Source organism: Hippopotamus amphibius, chromosome 8 (assembly GCF_030028045.1).
Source record: "Hippopotamus amphibius kiboko isolate mHipAmp2 chromosome 8, mHipAmp2.hap2, whole genome shotgun sequence".
NCBI classification, from domain to species: Eukaryota; Metazoa; Chordata; class Mammalia; order Artiodactyla; family Hippopotamidae; genus Hippopotamus; species Hippopotamus amphibius.
Genome location: NC_080193.1, coordinates 120,420,774 through 120,438,986, shown reverse-complemented (window position 1 = coordinate 120,438,986; position 18,213 = coordinate 120,420,774). Strand labels below are relative to the sequence as shown.

At 35.7% G+C, this 18,213-nt stretch overlaps 1 protein-coding gene across 8 annotated transcripts in view; it reads left to right on the top strand.

Moving 5' to 3' along the window:
• Window positions 1-14,909, top strand: part of ITPRID2 (ITPR interacting domain containing 2) — a 35,280-nt gene extending 20,371 nt beyond the window's left edge. For 3 of the 8 annotated variants that reach the window (XM_057744511.1, XM_057744510.1, XM_057744508.1), the window contains exons 11-18: window positions 597-1,799; window positions 3,818-3,895; window positions 3,974-4,101; window positions 4,514-4,664; window positions 5,729-5,794; window positions 6,482-6,946; window positions 13,004-13,121; window positions 13,745-14,909. In XM_057744511.1, the coding sequence (XP_057600494.1) occupies window positions 597-1,799; window positions 3,818-3,895; window positions 3,974-4,101; window positions 4,514-4,664; window positions 5,729-5,794; window positions 6,482-6,946; window positions 13,004-13,108 (2,196 nt within the window). In that variant the 3' untranslated portion in view covers window positions 13,109-13,121; window positions 13,745-14,909. The other 5 variants (XM_057744514.1, XM_057744512.1, XM_057744509.1 and 2 more) reach the window with 4 other exon arrangements.
• The last annotated feature ends 3,304 nt before the right edge of the window (window positions 14,910-18,213 follow it).

Sequence of the window (18,213 nt, the reverse complement as noted above, 5' to 3'; positions counted from 1 at the left end):
TAAATCAGTGATAAAGAAGAGGAGATATGAATGTTAACTATTTTTTCAAATAAGAATGATAGCTTAAGGTTTATAGGTCTTTTTGTCTTTTTCCTATAGTAATGACTTAGGGAAGTTGTTTGGCTAAGGGAAGGGGCTCTGAGAGAAAGAGCTTGATACAGAAAAATCTGGGATGAAACTGGAGAAACACCCTATCCCTGGAGGGGCTGTGATCAGAAGTACAGGTTGGAGGGATTAGATTTGAAAAGAGACAGTTTTCTTTCAGAACAGAGAGGAGGGAGTGATGGGGAAAGGTATGGAGAAGTTTGTAGGTGCTGGGGAAGAAGTTAAGAAGTTGTTGTCCATTTTCTCTGGGTCAGTGTCATATGTTGGAGGGAAAGGAGACGGGTGTTGAAAATAGTAAAGATCTGAAATAATCTCTGTGAGAAAGCGGAGGGGTTGTTGATCAGGGGCACTGAACGCAGTTTAGAACAGCACCAGAGCCAAAACCAAGGTGGGAGACCCCAAAAGTATAGAAGAATCATATCAGTTTGGTATTTTGTTAATGCTACTACTTATTTGAATTCTCCATCCTTCCACTTGTTTTCCTTTCATAGGTTCACGAGTCCTTGCAAGCCATGGGGAGTAGTGCTGATAGCTGTGACAGTGAGACAACAGTCACATCCTTTGGTGAAGACCTTGTCACACCAACAGCACAAGACCAGCCTTATTTTAATGAATCAGAGGAGGAGACTCTTACCTGTGCTCAGATGGGAAGAGAGAAGGCAGCAACAATTGCTGACAGAAGGTCCGATGGCCACGGTTTCCCCCAGTGCGAGACTGTGGAGAATACAGGACGTCAGCAGTCCAGCTGTAGTGCAGGGGGTCCTGAGGTGACTGAAAGGAAAGAGGATGTGTCTCCAGCACAGCCAGTGCAACTACTGAGGGAAGCAAGCGCTGAAAGTGATGTGGATAAGAGCAGTGAATGTGAATTTGCCCAGTATACCACCCACCACATCCTTAAATCATCGGCTTCTGTTGAGACTAAATGCAGTGAAAAGGGTGCTGCAAACACAACTGGGCCTCCCTCCTCTGTGGACAGAGTTCATACAGCTTTGCAGAGAGCGCAAATGAAGGTTTGCACTCTGTCTAATCAAAGAGTGGGGCGTAGCTTGATAAAGTCAAAAGATCTGTTAAAACAGAGGTACTTGTTTGCAAAAGCTGGTTATCCTCTAAGAAGGTCTCAGTCGTTACCGACCACCTTGCTGAGCCCAGTAAGGGTTGTGTCCTCTGTCAATGTTCGCTTGTCCCCTGGAAAAGAGACTAGGTGCAGTCCACCGTCCTTCACTTACAAGTACACACCGGAAGAAGAACAGAAATTAGAGAAAGAGGCGATTGAGCATGATGGTCAGTCTTTAGTTAAATCCACTATTTTCATCTCTCCGTCATCTATAAAGAAAGAAGAAGCCGCCCAGAGTGAGGTGAACCGGCTGGGGGAGTGCCATCAGCGGAGGACTCCAGCCTGTTCGCTGTACGCTCCGGCACCTCTGTCTCAGTCCACCTGCTCCCTTCACTCTGTCCACTCCGAGTGGCAGGAAGGGCCCCTGTGCGAGCACACGAGAACTCTGAGCACTCACAGTGTTCCCAACATATCAGGCGCCACCTGTAGTGCCTTCACTTCCCCTCTCGGGTGTCCATATTCACATAGACATGCTGTCTACCCTTATCGAGCGTGCTCTGTGAACCCGCCTTCTGCCATCGAAATGCAGTTGCGAAGAGTGTTGCATGATATTAGAAACTCACTGCAGAATCTTTCACAGGTACGAGAAAAAAGTTTATCTTTTTTTCTTTTACTGGTCTGAGTACCTCTTAATTCACTGAGAAGCTAGGACCCATCAGACCACCTCAGCCCCATTTTCCTGTATGCCTAAACTTACCTGTACCTGCCCCTCTCCCAGCCTCTTCCCTCCTAGCTCAAGGGGGAAGCTGTCACTAATTCTGAACAAGGTGAGTTTCTCTGCTCACAGTCTCTGTCCCTTATAGAGAAGAGATTTTGCTCATTAGGTCTCCTCCCTTCTTTAACCTCTCTTGCACTTTCTTTGTCTTAGTCAAGTTGTCTCTGTTATTGAAAAAAGTTCCCTTTCAAGGACTGTCTGTCCTTTTCTCTTCCATCTGACAGTGTTCACCACTTCTTTCTAAGTTTTCCTCCCCTTGGCTTCTGTGTCGCCGTGTGTTCTCCTGGTTCCACTAGTTGCTCTCTGACTAAGCTTTCCCTTCATCTACTGACTCCCGATGCTGGTCTGGCACAGAATTAGTCTGCTTCCACTGGGTTAAGAGACTGGGACCACCCCAGAAGAGAAAAAATCAGGTAAAGTGTGAATTTGAATAAAAATGGTCTGTGTGTCTTGTCACTTTTAAAGTCATTGCTCTCAGTTTTGTTACTGGGCTGGAAATAATTTCCAAAATAAGCTTTGAAAAGAAGTAAGTTGTCTCTTGGTTTGCCTTTCACGTTTCCTTTCTAAATCTCTTTCTAAACTATATTTAGACAGTTGAGGAAATGAAGAAAATGACAGTGTAAATGTAATGATCGGGGTGTTCAGCAAAGAGTCAAGAGGCCTAGAGTGTATATAATAGTTCCCTTATCATGATGACATCGTAGACAGGAAGCCACTTTGACAGTAAAAATGAAAGTTGGAAATTTTCAAGTAAAATACACCTTCGATTGTCTCCTAATGATTTTCAGTCTAACCAGAAAGTGGGTGTTTCTCCTTCCTCCTTACAAAATGTAGTTCTATCTACGAGTGAGACATTTAACCTCTCAGCTGCAATTATGTGAAGCTGGGGATTCCCATGGTCCTGTCCACCTGCACCCTCATGATGCACCTGTGTAGGCCAGCTTGTTCTGCTCTAAATGTGGTCATCTCTTCAGTGTCCCATCAGTAACTCAGCTAATTAATTTCCCCACCCTCACCACACCCAACCCCACCTCACCTCAGTAGACATACTCTTCATGACCCAGCCTCTGCCTGACTCTCAGGCCCATTCCCCACCTGTGTGCTCCAGCCGTATTGGACTGCACACAGGCTCCTACATAGGTGCGTGTCCCTAGGTGTCTGTTTTGTTACGCATTCTACTCTGTTTTACCTGGAATGCCCCACCCTTGCCTTTCTGCGCCTGACCAAGTCCCGTTTACTGTTAGGCTCAGCTCAGCTGTCACCACTGTTGGGAGCACCTCTCTAATCTGGATTTTTGCTTGTTTCTATCACAGCACTCCTCACGCCTCCCCCAGCCAATATTATATATATATATTTTTTATTTCTGTTTCCTTTCTTACACTGTGAGAACACCTGGAGGCTGGGAATGTCTTTTATCTTCCTTTTATCTTTTTCTCTGCTTAAAATAGTGACACATAGTAGATACGCAGATGTCTAAGAATGGTGTGATTATTGCTTGCTACTTTCTCCAGCCAAGTTAGTAGTTTCTGTAATCTCAGAATGACGTTTGCTATTGCTTCGTCATTTCTGAGTTTTGTTTTTATTTTTCTACTTTCTCAAGGCAAGAGGGAGGTCCTGTAAGACATAGCTTTGAACTATATTTGTTCCTTTGCCTCTTTCCTGTTCCAAATATACTGACTTATACCTGAAACAGATAGGAGTAGTAGGTAGGATTGGGGACTGATTTATTTGGTTCCTGCTTATAATATGAAGTGGTTTTTGTTTTTCTTTTTTGCCTCAAAGAGAAAAATATTTAGGTCCCAAATTCTGCCTTTTTAACAGCTTAGGTAATTTGGAAGTAGTCACTGTAACACTGATTTCTAATCATGCTGTCTCTTTTGAAGTGCCCTGTGATGAGAGGGCCTGATCTTGCTGCTGCACCGTATAGTACTCAGAAATCATCCGCTCTACCTCTTTATGAAGTAAGTTCTTATCTAAATCTCTGTGTTACAGAATACTTTGTGTAATTTAGAAGTTAATGCTGTTGTGTTGTATCTTAGAATACTTTTCAGGAGCTCCAAGTAATGAGGCGGAGCCTGAATTTGTTTAGAACACAAATGATGGATTTAGAATTGGCGATGCTGCGTCAGCAAACCATGGTTTATCATCATATGACTGAGGAGGAAAGGTAAAAGTTCATTTGTCTTAATGTTGACTCAAAATATTTTTCATTCTAAAAAAGCATTATTAACTTTTTTTTTTTGAAGCTGGGTTTTATTTCTCCTGTTGTGTACACTTTATCTAGTCTGTGAACCAGTGTAAATAAAATTGGGCCTAGTGTTTTGCTAGGTAAACTTCTCTGCTTTCAGTGGATTGAGGAAAATAGTGGTTGCAATCTGTTTTTCTTCATTTGGGATATTTGTGATCGAGGATAGAGGAAGAAAAACCAATTCCCCCAGTGGTTACACCTATTGCATCACTGTTGTGCTAATTTATAGAACTTGGAGTTTCAATACCTTCAGTATCTTCAGTACCTTGTGAGAGAGTTGTGAACATTGAATCTCCAAACTGCTTTTTTCAAACTTTGCGCCTACTGATAGGTATGAAGTCGATCAGCTCCAGAGCTTGAGAAATTCAGTCCGAATGGAACTTCAGGACCTGGAGTTGCAGCTGGAGGAGCGCCTGCTGGGGCTGGAGGAGCAGCTTCGCGCTGTGCGCATGCCTTCAACCTTCCGCTCCTCGGCACTCATGGTACGCGACCTCAGGTTGTCCATTGCTTTTTCACTCAGGCCTTGTTTATAATGTTCCACACAATTTAGGACAGATGCTTTAATTTAAAAACACTTATTTTAATGGCATTAGAGACATGTAGAGTATTTAAGGAGTCTTTCCCACAAATCAGTGAAATGTGCAAGTTGTGATTATTTTCTTATTTAGTATATTTAGCAATAAATTGAAAAAAATCATAATTTTTAATAGTAGAGAATAAGGAGCAATACAAAAGTTTAGGAACTTTAAATGGAAAATGATAGTGGGTTAACATATGACTAATTTAGATGTTAATTATTGCATATAACTGTGAAGAACACATGTATATAATATATATTTCATTTCTTCTTCCTTTCTTGCCTTTGGAAAAAAACTGTTCCCTTTAAACGTTTCCCTTTTTTTTGGACTCTTTTCCATTCTTTATGTTTTTTAAGGAATCAAATGAGATCTTTGTAAAAGCAAAAAAAATATATACAACCAAGAGAATAGAAAGAAACACTATTTCTCTTTATTTTGTATCACTATTCTTACTCTTAATGTACTTTTCCATGCAATTTGAACTTCAACAGTTGTATTCTTGTATTTGCCAAAATTTTTCAGCTGTAGAATACTATTTTGAAATGTTGAAATAGTGAACTTTTCTCTTTTTTAATTGAACATATCTGATTTTGTTAAAAATAAATGCATGAATAGACACACATATATATGCACACCTGTGAAGTAGAATAAGAATGTGTGTGTGTGTATACATCTATATGTGTATAGCATAGACTAAGAGTATCCTATATTGTTGATTAATACCTTTTTCCATAAAAGGTTTTGATTCATTATTCTGAGAAATGTGCGTTGGTGACAGCAGCGAATCAGAACATCTTCTATGCAGCCTTCAGTCACAATAACACATTTTATAGGATCCTGTGACAGTTGAGGCTGACCTTTGTGACATAAAGGACTGCTTCAGAGCAATAATTAGTTAATTTTATTATAAAACACTTGAAATTTGAAAAAAATACACACACATATACATGTTGTTCGTTCTTTTACAGGGAATGTGTGGCAGTAGAAGCGCCGATAACTTGTCATGCCCTTCTCCACTGAATGTAATGGAACCAGTAAGCCTCTTTCCTTTTAAATCACTGGGGAACGGAATGATATAATATTTCATAAACACACAGTTTTTCTAATGTAGATGAATATTTTTTAAAATACAGAATTTGATCAGTTAGTTAAATTGATTAGAAGTGAGTCTGGCACTTCTGAAAATCCACTGCCATCTTTGGCCACTAGAAAGCCAGTTAATTGCAACAGTGATTTATCTTCATGGCCTAAAGGAAATAATGCATTATAAAAAGTAATTTATACTCCAGGAAATGTGCTTTCACAGTCTGATTCCAGGTCCTTTAGGTAATTGGATCTATAAGATGACTAATTTTTGAACAAAAGTCTGATTTTTATTATATTTTAAACAAATTAGTTCATTTGGGGGCATAATGATTAGCTATTTTGTTTTTTTCACTAGTTATCTTCTTGATAAGTAACTTGGGCGCCCATGTGGGACCAAGTAAAATTTCATCCAACTATAGTTTACTTATACACTTTATGGCTTGATCTCACTGTGAATTTAAATTTTCCTTGCTGTTTTTGTAGATGAACTTGAGTAGTAACTAAATGAATGCATTAGAATCATGTCTTTACAAGTTAAGTGATCTGGGGCAGTAATCACATTTAGGATTTTAATCATCTTTTAACTACCAATCTTAATTTCAAGAGAGAAGAATTACAATTTTTCTGATCTCCAGGTCACTGAACTGATTCGGGAACAGTCATATCTGAAGTCTGAATTGGGCCTGGGCCTTGGAGAAATGGGATTTGAAATTCCTCCTGGAGAGAGCTCAGAATCTGTTTTCTCCCAAGCAACATCAGAGTCATCTTCTGTATGTTCTGGTCCCTCTCATGCAAACAGAAGAACTGGAGTACCTTCTGGTGACTCAGTGGGCAAACATAAAACCCATCTGGTACCCAGCAAGAAAGTATTCCGAGCATCAGTGGCCCTAACACCAACTGCTCCTTCTAGGACAGGCTCTGTGCAGGCACCTCCAGATGTGGAAAGTTCTGAGGAAGTTGCTGCAGCTGAGGAAGCCTCAGAGGCTGTAGGACCTAAATCTGAAGTGGAGGAAGAGCATGGAAAAATCTCATTATTGCCAGCTGCTGAGGAAACGCATAAAAATGTGGAGCAAGATGAGTTACAGCAAGTCATAAGGGAGGTGAGTAAGATCTATGCTTAATTAATTTGGAGTAGGTTTTATTTGAACATTAATTATTTATGATATTCCTTTGAGTCACCATATTCAGTAATTTTCCCATTGATCCAACTTGTGTTAAGATATGTTTGTAATGCCGTTTCTGCAAATTTCATACTCCAACGTGAAATAATTGCAATTCTCTATATTCACTCCGGTGAGGAAAGTATATGTAGGGTTCAAAATAAGTGAACATGTGACAAACTCTCTAGACCTCTGTTTCCACCTTTGTAAAATTAGGGATTAAAATTTAGGTCTTTTCCAGGATTAAAAGCTATCATTTTATAATGTCAATTGACATAAAAAAAATGGTGTTGAGATTTTAAGAAGTATAAAGAATTTGATCTATTTGGTTTAGTGGGTAGAGAAGTGTGAAAATTATATACGTTGTTCAAACACAGACATACAGAATGAAAAGAAGGTTTACCCTGTGTGATTGGCAGTATGCAGACCTGAAACATTTAACCATAGTTCTAGGTTACCAAAAGGACTGCAGAAACTTAGGAAGATTAGCAATCAAAGGCAAAAATTAATTGAGAAAATTAGTAAAATGATTGCTAGGATCAGGTAGTAAGGAACAGTATGTATATCATTTAAAAAGGGAGTATGCTATAGATACATGTTTATGATGACTTTTTTTCACCTTTTCTTCTCAAATTTGTGAATTTGGGTGCAAAATCCAGTAGAGTGCATGGGATAAAAAATTACACATGTTGAATTTATTTTTTTCATTCTGTTCCCTGTCTTAAGAGTAACTCTAAGGAAGAACCATAATTATTCATAATTCTTTCCAACTGAGGTACTAAAATCCATGATGAAAAAGGATCATTCATTCTTTCCAATAGTTAAAAAGAAGAATATTCTATACGTTTAAAAGAAAAAAAAAGGTTTATAAGTGTCTTAATGAGTACTTGCTCTGTAAAGGATAAAAGAAAAATAGATATAAAATATGAATCCTTAAGCTTAAAGTCTAGTTAGAAAGGTAAATAAGGCTAACGCAGGAAACAATTGACAACTCATACAGAAAAGCATTTAGTATGATGTACTGAGAACTAAGAATTTAGAAATGGAAAAAATCAAAATGAGCCAGAGAAATTAGGGTCAGTGGCTCTCTCTTTTTAATCTGTGTATTTCCAATAAATTCAGTAATGTGAACCTAACATATTTTTAGAATTAACTTGTGAGTAGCATAAAACAAATTTTTAGTGGTTATAGGTCAAGAATGGTGGCAACAGACCAAAATGTTCCTTCATATGGGCCATTGATCCTCTGGGTCCAAAGATTAGTTCACGTGTATCAGGTGCCACCATTTATGGCTGCATGATAGTAGCTTGAGAAGTACATTGAAAATAGAGTCAGTTTTGCTACAGTATGATACATGCATTCCTAAAAATTGCTGTGCTATGCAAATTTGTGCAATAAAAACCACAGAGCTTAGGGGGAAAATAGTATTAGAAGCATAACACTCAAAACTTTGTCAGTGACATTTTTAAAAAGGTAAAAACCTAATAAAAACAGTAACACTATTTTATAAATGTTAAATGAATACATAAATTCTGCAATAATGTGACACTCTACCTTGAAAAAGACCTGAAAATTGCTTGTGGTATTAGACTTTGGGAGGGTTGCAGCTTGTGAGTTATTGTGAAGTGGTAGAGGAGGGTGATATGAAATCCATCCTGAAGTTTTAATGCCAGATGCAGATAGGTGTGCTTCACAACACAGTGAACTGAGATAACTGGTAGGTGTTTAATGTTTGTACAGGTTGGGTGCTCTGTCCTAGGTTCAGCTGACATTCAGACAAATTCACATTTACAAAGCAAGCATTCTAGCAGCAGAGACTATATGTATATAATTTCTTTTTATGACATGAATTAAAGTTTAAAAGGTCTTAATTCTATACATTTATTTGTCCTACAAATGTGATTATTTTTGTAGGTTGGTTGTGGTTGGCTAATATTCAGCAGGCTCTGTAGACTCTCCTTGCTTAGTTAGGTGTGACTGATTATAATCCATTCTTATTTATGTGTTTCACATCAAAGATCAGTTTTTGAGTAGAGTTAAGTAATTATTTTTCTCCACAATATATTTGTTAATTGAGGAAATAAGTTGTAAGGTATTTCCGCCCCCACCCCACCCCCTGCCAACCACCACCAGAAATGTGATATTTTTGTTCCTTTAGCTTGTTTTGGTTTGAAATTTTTCCTTGGAAACTGGACTTTATGTACTCATTTGGCACAAATACTTCCTTAATGCACACTTGAGTCCTCATTTTTAAAGTTGTTAATGGATGGCCTGATATGTGCTAGACGTAATTTCCTGGGAGTAAAGCATCCCTAAACTAGAACACTGATTTTTTTGGCTGACAGAACATAGCATACATATAGAAAAGTTGGTTGTTTCCATCATACTGTGGTGGTGCTAGAGAATTACTTAGTCATTTATATAAGAACCTCCCATTAAATATGGGAGATTTTATAATTTGAAGACTGACGTGCAAGGCACATGTTTGAAGAATTTTTCAGAATTTGTTACTAAACCTGTTAATTAGAAATGCCCTAATTCAGAATTTGGCATAGTTTGGAGGAACTTTGGCTTAAATTAATGTTGACCCTTTTAACTATCTACAAAGAAGGACTTACCAAGCAAAATATATAGTGGATCAAACAAGGCATAAGAAGGAATATTGATGGCCTTAAGAAAATAAACTCTTTTGAAGCACTTTAAAAGCACGTTAATAGATAAATTAATCTAATGTCATTTATAATTTAAACAAATAACTTGGGTTATTATCATCAGCTCAATTGCAGTGGTGTTCTGTTAAACTTTGTTTACAAAATATTTAAAATTCAGATTATTCTTGATTCCATTCATTTAAAATTGGTAATCTTTTAACTTAAATATACATGGTAATGAATTCCAGTTTTTTTTTAAGCTTATTGTATCAGCTACCAAGAAGATTGTTAGATTGTCTTCTCAGTAAATTATGGATCCCTAACCCCATTAACAAACCCACTATTCAGGAAGGCAAGATTTAAGCTTGGGTTGAACAGTTTTGCAGGTGAGGATTAAACATGTTTGGCAGACACTTTCAGGGAAGTTTTCTTATTGCACTCATGGGAGCATGAAAATAATGATGTCTGTCATTCCTTTGTTTCCATTATTTCACCATATGTGAAGTTTTTTAAAAGAATGCTTTCATTATTTATAATGTGTTAATACAGTAGAATTCTTTTGAAGAACATTGAAAGAAATTTCTTTCAAATATTTAATACACTCATTCAATAACTAAGCTTTTGTCAGATGAAAGATATCCCGTTCCTGTGCAGATTGCACATGCTGTAGTGGGGACATGTACACACTCTTGGAATTTGCCCAGATGGTCTGTGATATATGTAATCAGTGGCCTGAAACTGTTTATGGTTACTTAAAAAAAAAAGCAAGTAAAAAGATTACTTAATAGAATAAATGAGCATGTGCCCACAGAAGCCAGTGGAATAGAATTAAATGTCAAAGCATAAACATAGATTGCTCTGTATAGAGTTCTTTGTTTATTGAAGTTCCTAGGCTTGGTGCATGCCTTTTAGTGTCTTTATTACATTTCATCTGGCAAGCTTTAACATGTATTGTGGTAAATACACAGCTTGCCTGTGTTCTTATTACAATTTTATTAGTGATCACTTGATATAGTGGCTGCCACACAGGAGGCACTCAGTAGACACATAATAAATGGATGTGTTGCCCCACACTTCAGGCTTGCTGTCAGGCTTGCTGTCAGCCTGTTTATTTGCCAATGTGCATTCCTTCCTTAGTCTCAAGTAGTCTGTCTTCAGCCTGTCTTACTTTTTGGAAGTTATAAAGGTGACTTCACTATCCATCCCGCTAATTTTCTTACTACTAATCCTTCCCACCTCTCTGTAGTGTGGGAAACTTTGTAACTAATTTATTTGTTCATACATTTATTACTTCAGTAAATTATCAAAGGCATTTTGTCATTTTCAGTGCTAGTCTGTAGTCCTTTGTTTTTCCACTTTCTGTTCCTTTTTGCGTGTGGTTCTGTCTCAGGCATGTGCTCTGTCACTCTCTTATTGATGCATTTGTGCAAACATTCATTGAGCACTTACTGTGTGCCAGGATACATTGATAAATTATCATTTGAGCCCCCCCCTTTCTATTCTAATCCTCTTCTACTCTCTACTTAGCAAGAACTATCTTGTCGGCTAGGCTTCTTTTTCCTCCTTCTCCAAGGTGCTTTTGCTACAGTTTTCATCCTCACTACTGTCCGAAACGGTCCTTACTTTTTCATTATTATGTTAAAGTCTGCTATCCTCTGAGAATTTCTTCTAGCCCATACTAGTCTCTCATTTTTTTAAATTTATTCTGTTCTTATGTCATTAATGAATAATTTTTTCCTTTTAATATTTTATGAAACTATTCATTTTGTGCCATCTAGATTATAATACCCTTAGTAGAGACTCTTTTATGCTTTACTCCGGTAATGTCTATACCCTACCCCTCCAAGTGTCGGCACACATTTTGGTTTGCAGAGAATACTTTTTGGCTAGTTTCTTTTTGAATGATGAAGAATGATGAGATATTTTTTGAATGATGAAGTTTGATGAGATGTGCATTGGACAACAGGACTGAAAGATCTGCTACTCATTGTCTTTTGGTAATATAGATTTACAGGTGAGCTGATTCAGCACACTGCATTTGCACTTGTATATTGTGGCAAAGAGATTCTGGTTTTCATAATATTTGTATCCAATACATATTTGTTTAAAAAATGAATCTGAAGTACCATGAACTTCAGGAACTTTTGATGTTATTTAAAGTTTAGATATATTGGTAGAAGGTAAAATGAGAAGCTTTTATTTATTTAAATATGTTTCAATACAGATGGCTGGTAGCTAAGGAGCATTTGTTTCTCTGAATACTTATGTATAAATATATATATAATATAGTGTACCAATTTTGCATGACATTAAAACAGAGCTGTTTTTGGAAAGACTTCAATTGAGATGTGTTCAGGATGTACTTAGGAACATTTTAGGAAATAGATCAGGCTGACAGGAAACTGTGGACATGTAGAATTTTTAAAAGCTGGTTGAGAGTGTCTCGAGTGCTAATTTGGGAAGGCATTATCAGTTTATTTCAGGAAATACACATTTAAAGCTTTCACAAAGAGCTATTTGGAGGTGATGCTATATCATTAGAGAGAGAAAGGCGTAGATAGGCATGTGTAATGTTTGGGCACCTGGAGAAGAAAATCTTGATGGAATTGTCATTGTCCCTAGGTCTGTTTGCCTTTTCCAACAATAAAATGACATGTAAATCCTCATCTGAAGCAAAATTTTCAGACAGGTAACAAATGTACCATACAACTAAATAAAAAAATTTATTTCTTTAGGGTTTATGGTTGTTTAGAGGATTTTTTTTCATGTTTTAAACTAAATAGTACTAAATGATCATTTCTTCTTTCCACTTAAAGTGTGCGTGTTAGGTTATTAGAATAATATGTAACTTCTTTAGTTATTTTGTTTTCAGTTAGTATAGACAGGCAATACACCTATATATTATTTTGTTTTCTTAACAATGAGAACACTTGAGTATCCTGCTGATTACCATACAAAAATGGACATTAATAAAAAACATAAAAGTGAGCCTAACATTTAATCAGTTCTTTCAGGTTATTTTGTGTCATGGGGCAACTTATCTAGTGAAATTTTTAAATCTAACATTTGTTAATGTTCTCAACTTGAGAACTGTGATATTTTGTAATGAAGTTATCTGAATTTTGCTAGACAAGACCTCAGAATGTGATCTGAATTTGAGGATAGATGGATGTGATTCCTTACTCATGCTCTGTATTTCATGAAAGGTTTACATGAAGGTTGTAGTTTTCTCTGTAGTTTAGCTGACTGCAGGAATTACATGCTATTTATTTATCTTTCTGAAAACAGAATAAAATGGATTATAGGCATATTGTTAAATTCTTATTTTCCTCTTTTTGCATTCTAGATTAAAGAGTCTATTGTCGGGGAAATCAGACGGGAAATTGTAAGTGGACTTCTGGCAGCAGTATCTTCAAGTAAAGCATCTAATTCTAAGCAAGATAGTCATTAAATGGAATTTATAGGTAAAATTTTCTGAATTTCTTTGTTTAGCTAAATGTAAATGAGTACTTAGTTTTTAATGCTTTTTTTAGTATACAGGTCTGTTTCTCTAGCTAAATTGTGATTTATAGAAAGTATGTAATATGTTGTCTTACAGTGTGAAAACCTCTTACAACCTCATCTGAAAGTGTAAGCAAGTCAAATCTCATAATCTCAAACCTCCAAGGGATTACTGATATTTTGTCATTTTATTGAAATTTCATTATAGTAAATAAATTCTGGAATTGGGGAAATTGGGACCTTCAAATATGAGTTTTATTTTGATAGCACTGGTTATAATGTTATTTCAAATGTACAGTTTATGAATCAAGATTTCAAGCCTTAGTCATACATTTTTAGTATCTTTCTTTTGTCTTTTAAGAAGCATATCCCATAGGTCCCATATCTAATCATGTCATAATTTGCAAAGGAGGATCAAATATACATATATGTATAGAATATGTATATCTATGTAAAGATACATATGTACAGAATATGTATATATATAAATATATATATACTTAGAGAATATTCTCATCTTCCCTTTTAAAGACCTTTCAGTAGTAATTGAAAAATGTTTAATGTTCACTTCTCTTTCTTTTTTAAGGTTGGCATGGGTCCTATTAGCTGTGTGATATTGGAGTTATCAATGATATACACTGGTGGAGGTGTCATTTGTGCTTCAGAAGATACTTGCTGCTGAGCTGGGCTACTGTATACAATGTACAGTGTTTATATCTTCTGCGCATATCTTTTTAAAAAACAAACTTAGGCACTTTGCTGACTTTCTTTTCTAAACTATCAAAACTGTAGCCATTTGAAAAGCCTAATATTTATTTGTATGTCAATATTTTCCAGTTGATTCCCTAGGTAGAATTAATTTTAAAACTTGAAAACTTCCAGACTTAACCAACTTATAAATAACATATTTCTTCAGACTAGCTTCTTAAAACACTGACCTCTATGAGGTATTTACTGTGCAATAACTGATTCATTTTTTGAGAGCTTGAAACAACCAATGATTTTCCCTCCACTGCTGTTAATTAGTGTCACTTCCAAGAAGAAAAATTGTCCTGTTGTAAAAATTGCTCTTAATTCTTGAGGAGGTTACTAATAGCAGTAGGATAGAATTTATGTTACCTAAAAAACTACTTAATGTTCTTACACTGTAAAGCATTGTTACTTTACTCAAGACAATTGTAACTTTATTATAGCTTATGTAGTTTTGTTTTTTGTTTGTTTGTTTGTTTTTTTTGGGAAACATGCCTTATGTTAAACACTATGTATTTTTCCATTGTCCAGACTTCTTTATTATAAGGAGATGTTTCTTCTTTTAGGCTAAAGAGTAGAGTATTGCCAAAACAATGGAGCCTGTGACTTGAATGGATAGACATGAATAAGCTGGTTTTGGTTTTTTTTTCAAAATGGAAATAATTTAGATTTGTTTTTCTCATAATAGATGGTTTTTAATTCATTTTTAACCAGTGAGAACTGTTTGTCTTATGGAAAAAAAAGGAAGGTAGTTTCCTATTTGGTTTTACATGTGTTAAATAAATGTGTAAAGTAACAAGCAAATGTTAGTAGAATTATTCTTTAGCATTTATTATTTTCAACTCCTATTATATTTCTTTGTGTGAAATTTTAATCAAAAGTGGTTGGGATATTAACAATATACTCTGAAAGAATATCTAAAAGGTTTTTTAAATGTTTGAATTATCACACAAAGGCTGATTTCTAAAAAAAAAAATTAATAAAGTATTTATTTTGCCTAACATGTTTTTAGTGATTTCTTTTCTTGAACCACAACATGAAGAATTTGGATTAGATTTGATGACAAATAAGATCCAAAAGAACTGCAGCATATAACCTAATAGGCTAAAATTCTCTTTCCCTGAAGAGGCTTCTATGATGCTTTTAAAAATGTGGTTAAGACTAGACCACCCTAGGGAGAGAGCGCACACTGATGCCTCTTGGTCTCATCTAGTTCTGTGGTCCTAATGATTACCATCTGAGGCAAAATAAAACTTTTCTGTAAAATGTACTGTTAAACTACAAAGAATAGACATTAAAATATTACCTTATTCTTTGGCCAAATTATTCAGCAACTTGACTACTTGATTCTGAGAATAGTAATGATACAGATAAGCCAAACATCCAATATTAATAGTAATACAGGTATCAATGGTTTTTAACTGATCAGCTTTGTAGCCACTCATAGTTCATTTCTGACAGTACAAGATACCTAGAATTTGATAATCAAAATTAGAGGTAAAACAATTGCAATAATAACCTGAGTCAATGGGCAAATCCCTTACACAGTTTATAAGTCAAATAAAATGAACTTTTATCTTTCCTTTTCCCATTTTAAAGCTTTGTGTACTTGAACATTGGGAAGCTACTATATTCAAGCCACCATGCTAGCTGCTTGAAATGAATGAGAGAGGGTCTAGATGGAAGACAGGGCATCTTTTTTTCCTTAATGGGTAAGTTTAGAAGTACCAAATGAAAAATAAGATCACAAAAAGAATTTGCAAGAGTGTAGCCTTGAGTGATTGGAGAAGTAAGTCTCTACCGAGAAGATTTGGTTTGAGTAGTCTTGAAGAATGGGAATTGGAAAAGATAGGGTTTAAGTAATCAAGAATATTAGCAAAGGTTATAAATTGAGTTTAAATTATTATATGGTTAGTGAAGTCATGTTTTTAAGAGCCCAAGCTGTATATAGCTTGTGCATATTGCACTAAGAAGCCTGAATGAAGAAGGCATAGAAGAAAAAAGAAAAACCTGAAACGATGATATGGAAGTTAGGAGCCGCTGTGAATGATACACTGTTGACAAATATGGGCAGCTTTCTCAGACATGAAGTACATATTGTTCCTCTAAGAATATTAGGCTGAATTTCTGTAACATTTAAAATATATATTATAGCAGTTGAGACAATTTGCTCAGCTGGTCGTCTCACTTCTACTTTTTTTTTTTTTAAAGACATATTTTTAGAGCAGTTTTAGGTTTACAACATACTTAAGTTGTTTTAGAGGAAAATAAGAATGCAGTAAAGTGCATGTAAAATAATGTAGAGAAAAAGTATGTTTGGGGGATTCCTGAAGAGATGGTGTACTGCCCATGTTCCTGACCTGTCCAAATGGAAGTATGGTGCTAGTGGGAGAATAAAGCAGAACTGAAGCTCAGTTTTTTGTTTTTGTTTTTTTCCCTTTCCTGGCAAGGAAGAATCCATAGCACTTAGTTAGTGGGAAGACAATAAAACATTCTGTCGTATAGTTAAAACTAAGGATCTCAGTTGTAGTAGGTTATGTATGGCTGATTGTTAGAATCACTTATGAATATGAACGCATATTCATATGCAACTATGCATATGAAAGCATTTAGTTAGCACTTATTCTGCCTGCATTCTAAATGTACAAATTTAAGATGTCTTACCTAATTAATAGCTCTCTCCTATACAATTTTTTATTTCCATTTATTACTGTTAAGTCTGGCCCTTCACCTTTTTTTATTCTCATTTTCACAGCTGATGCTCTGTTTCTCCTATTGGGTAAGTAATGGTTTGTGTACAGAATATTGGTATGCCCAGCAACAAATAAGAAATGTACTCAAAGATAAACATTCATATCAAACAAATATCAGGGTCCTTTTCCTCCTTTAGGATATCCCAAAGGAGACTAAATCTTCCCCCCACCCTTTTTAAAGTTCCGAGTTTGGGAAAATGGATATATAAAGAATGAGTCAAAAGCATGTTTTAAGGAAAGATAATAAAGTTCATTGATTAGACCTTTGAAAAAATCAATACATTTAGGAATTAGATTGTCTCTTTGTGTTCATTTTTGGAAAAAATCTGAAGGATTCTTTAAGGGATAGAAAAGCATATGAAATGTAGGTAACATGAATTGGAATGAATATGAAAGCATTTTGAAGAGCAGACTTCAGAATGAATTAGAAGTGGAACTGAGAAAAGAATGTTGCTTTATTTTAGAAATGAAAATATTTGAAGTGATTACAAAATGTTTTAAATAAACTGATTAATCTCTAGGCTAAGGAGAAAAAAACTGAAGGAAACTTGAGAAGTTCCTTTATATATGCCGGTTAAGAGAGGATCACACAACTATAGATAAAACATACATTTTGTAAATATTTGTATGTTCTTGTGGTTTTAGAGAAGCTACATTCTATAGTTTTGATGCAGCCGTAGATTTAGATTTACAAAAATGTCCCTTGAATCAGCCTTGGTATCATAAGTACACTTTTATGGAATTAATAAAAGTATTGAATGACAAGTGTGCTCAATTTGAACATTCAAATGATACACAACAGGGACTTACGTGGTGGCGCAGTGGTTAAGCATCAGCCTGCCAATGCAGGGAACATGGCTTCGAGCCCTGGTCTGGGAAGATCCCACATGCCGCAGAGCAATTAAGCCCATGTGCCACAACTACTGAGCCCATGTGCTGCAACTACTGAAGCCAGAGTACCTAGAGCCTGTGCTCCATAACAAGAGAAGCCACCGCAATGAGAAACCCATGCACCAACGCGACGAAGAGCAGCCCTTGCTCACCACAACTAGAGAAAGTCTGAGTGCAGCAACAAAGACCCAACTCAACCAATAAGTAAACAACACAAAACAAAAAAAGCTCACTAAACCAATTCTTAAAAAAAAAAAAACAAAAAAAGACTGACTTGGAAGAAAAATGATACACAATAAAATAATATTTTAAAGCAGAGACATGTTTTATACTAAATTATTTTTGGTTCCTCATTCTAATGTGCATAAATCTCTTAATTTTCCTAAGAGAGCAATTTGACAGTGTAACACACTTTACAAAATATACTTCTTTATAATTTTATACCTTTAAAAATACTATTAAATGTCATATGTTTGGCTTCATGAAATATAGAATTGTAAATGCTACTTTATGTTCATAAATACATGCACATTTTAATAGAATACCTATTTTTTCCCATGTAATTAAGCTTATAACTAGTCATAGGAGTGTTTTTGTTAGACAAAAGTGGTTAAGTATCACTCTGTATTTCTGCAGGTACCTTCTCAGAAAACAAGGTACT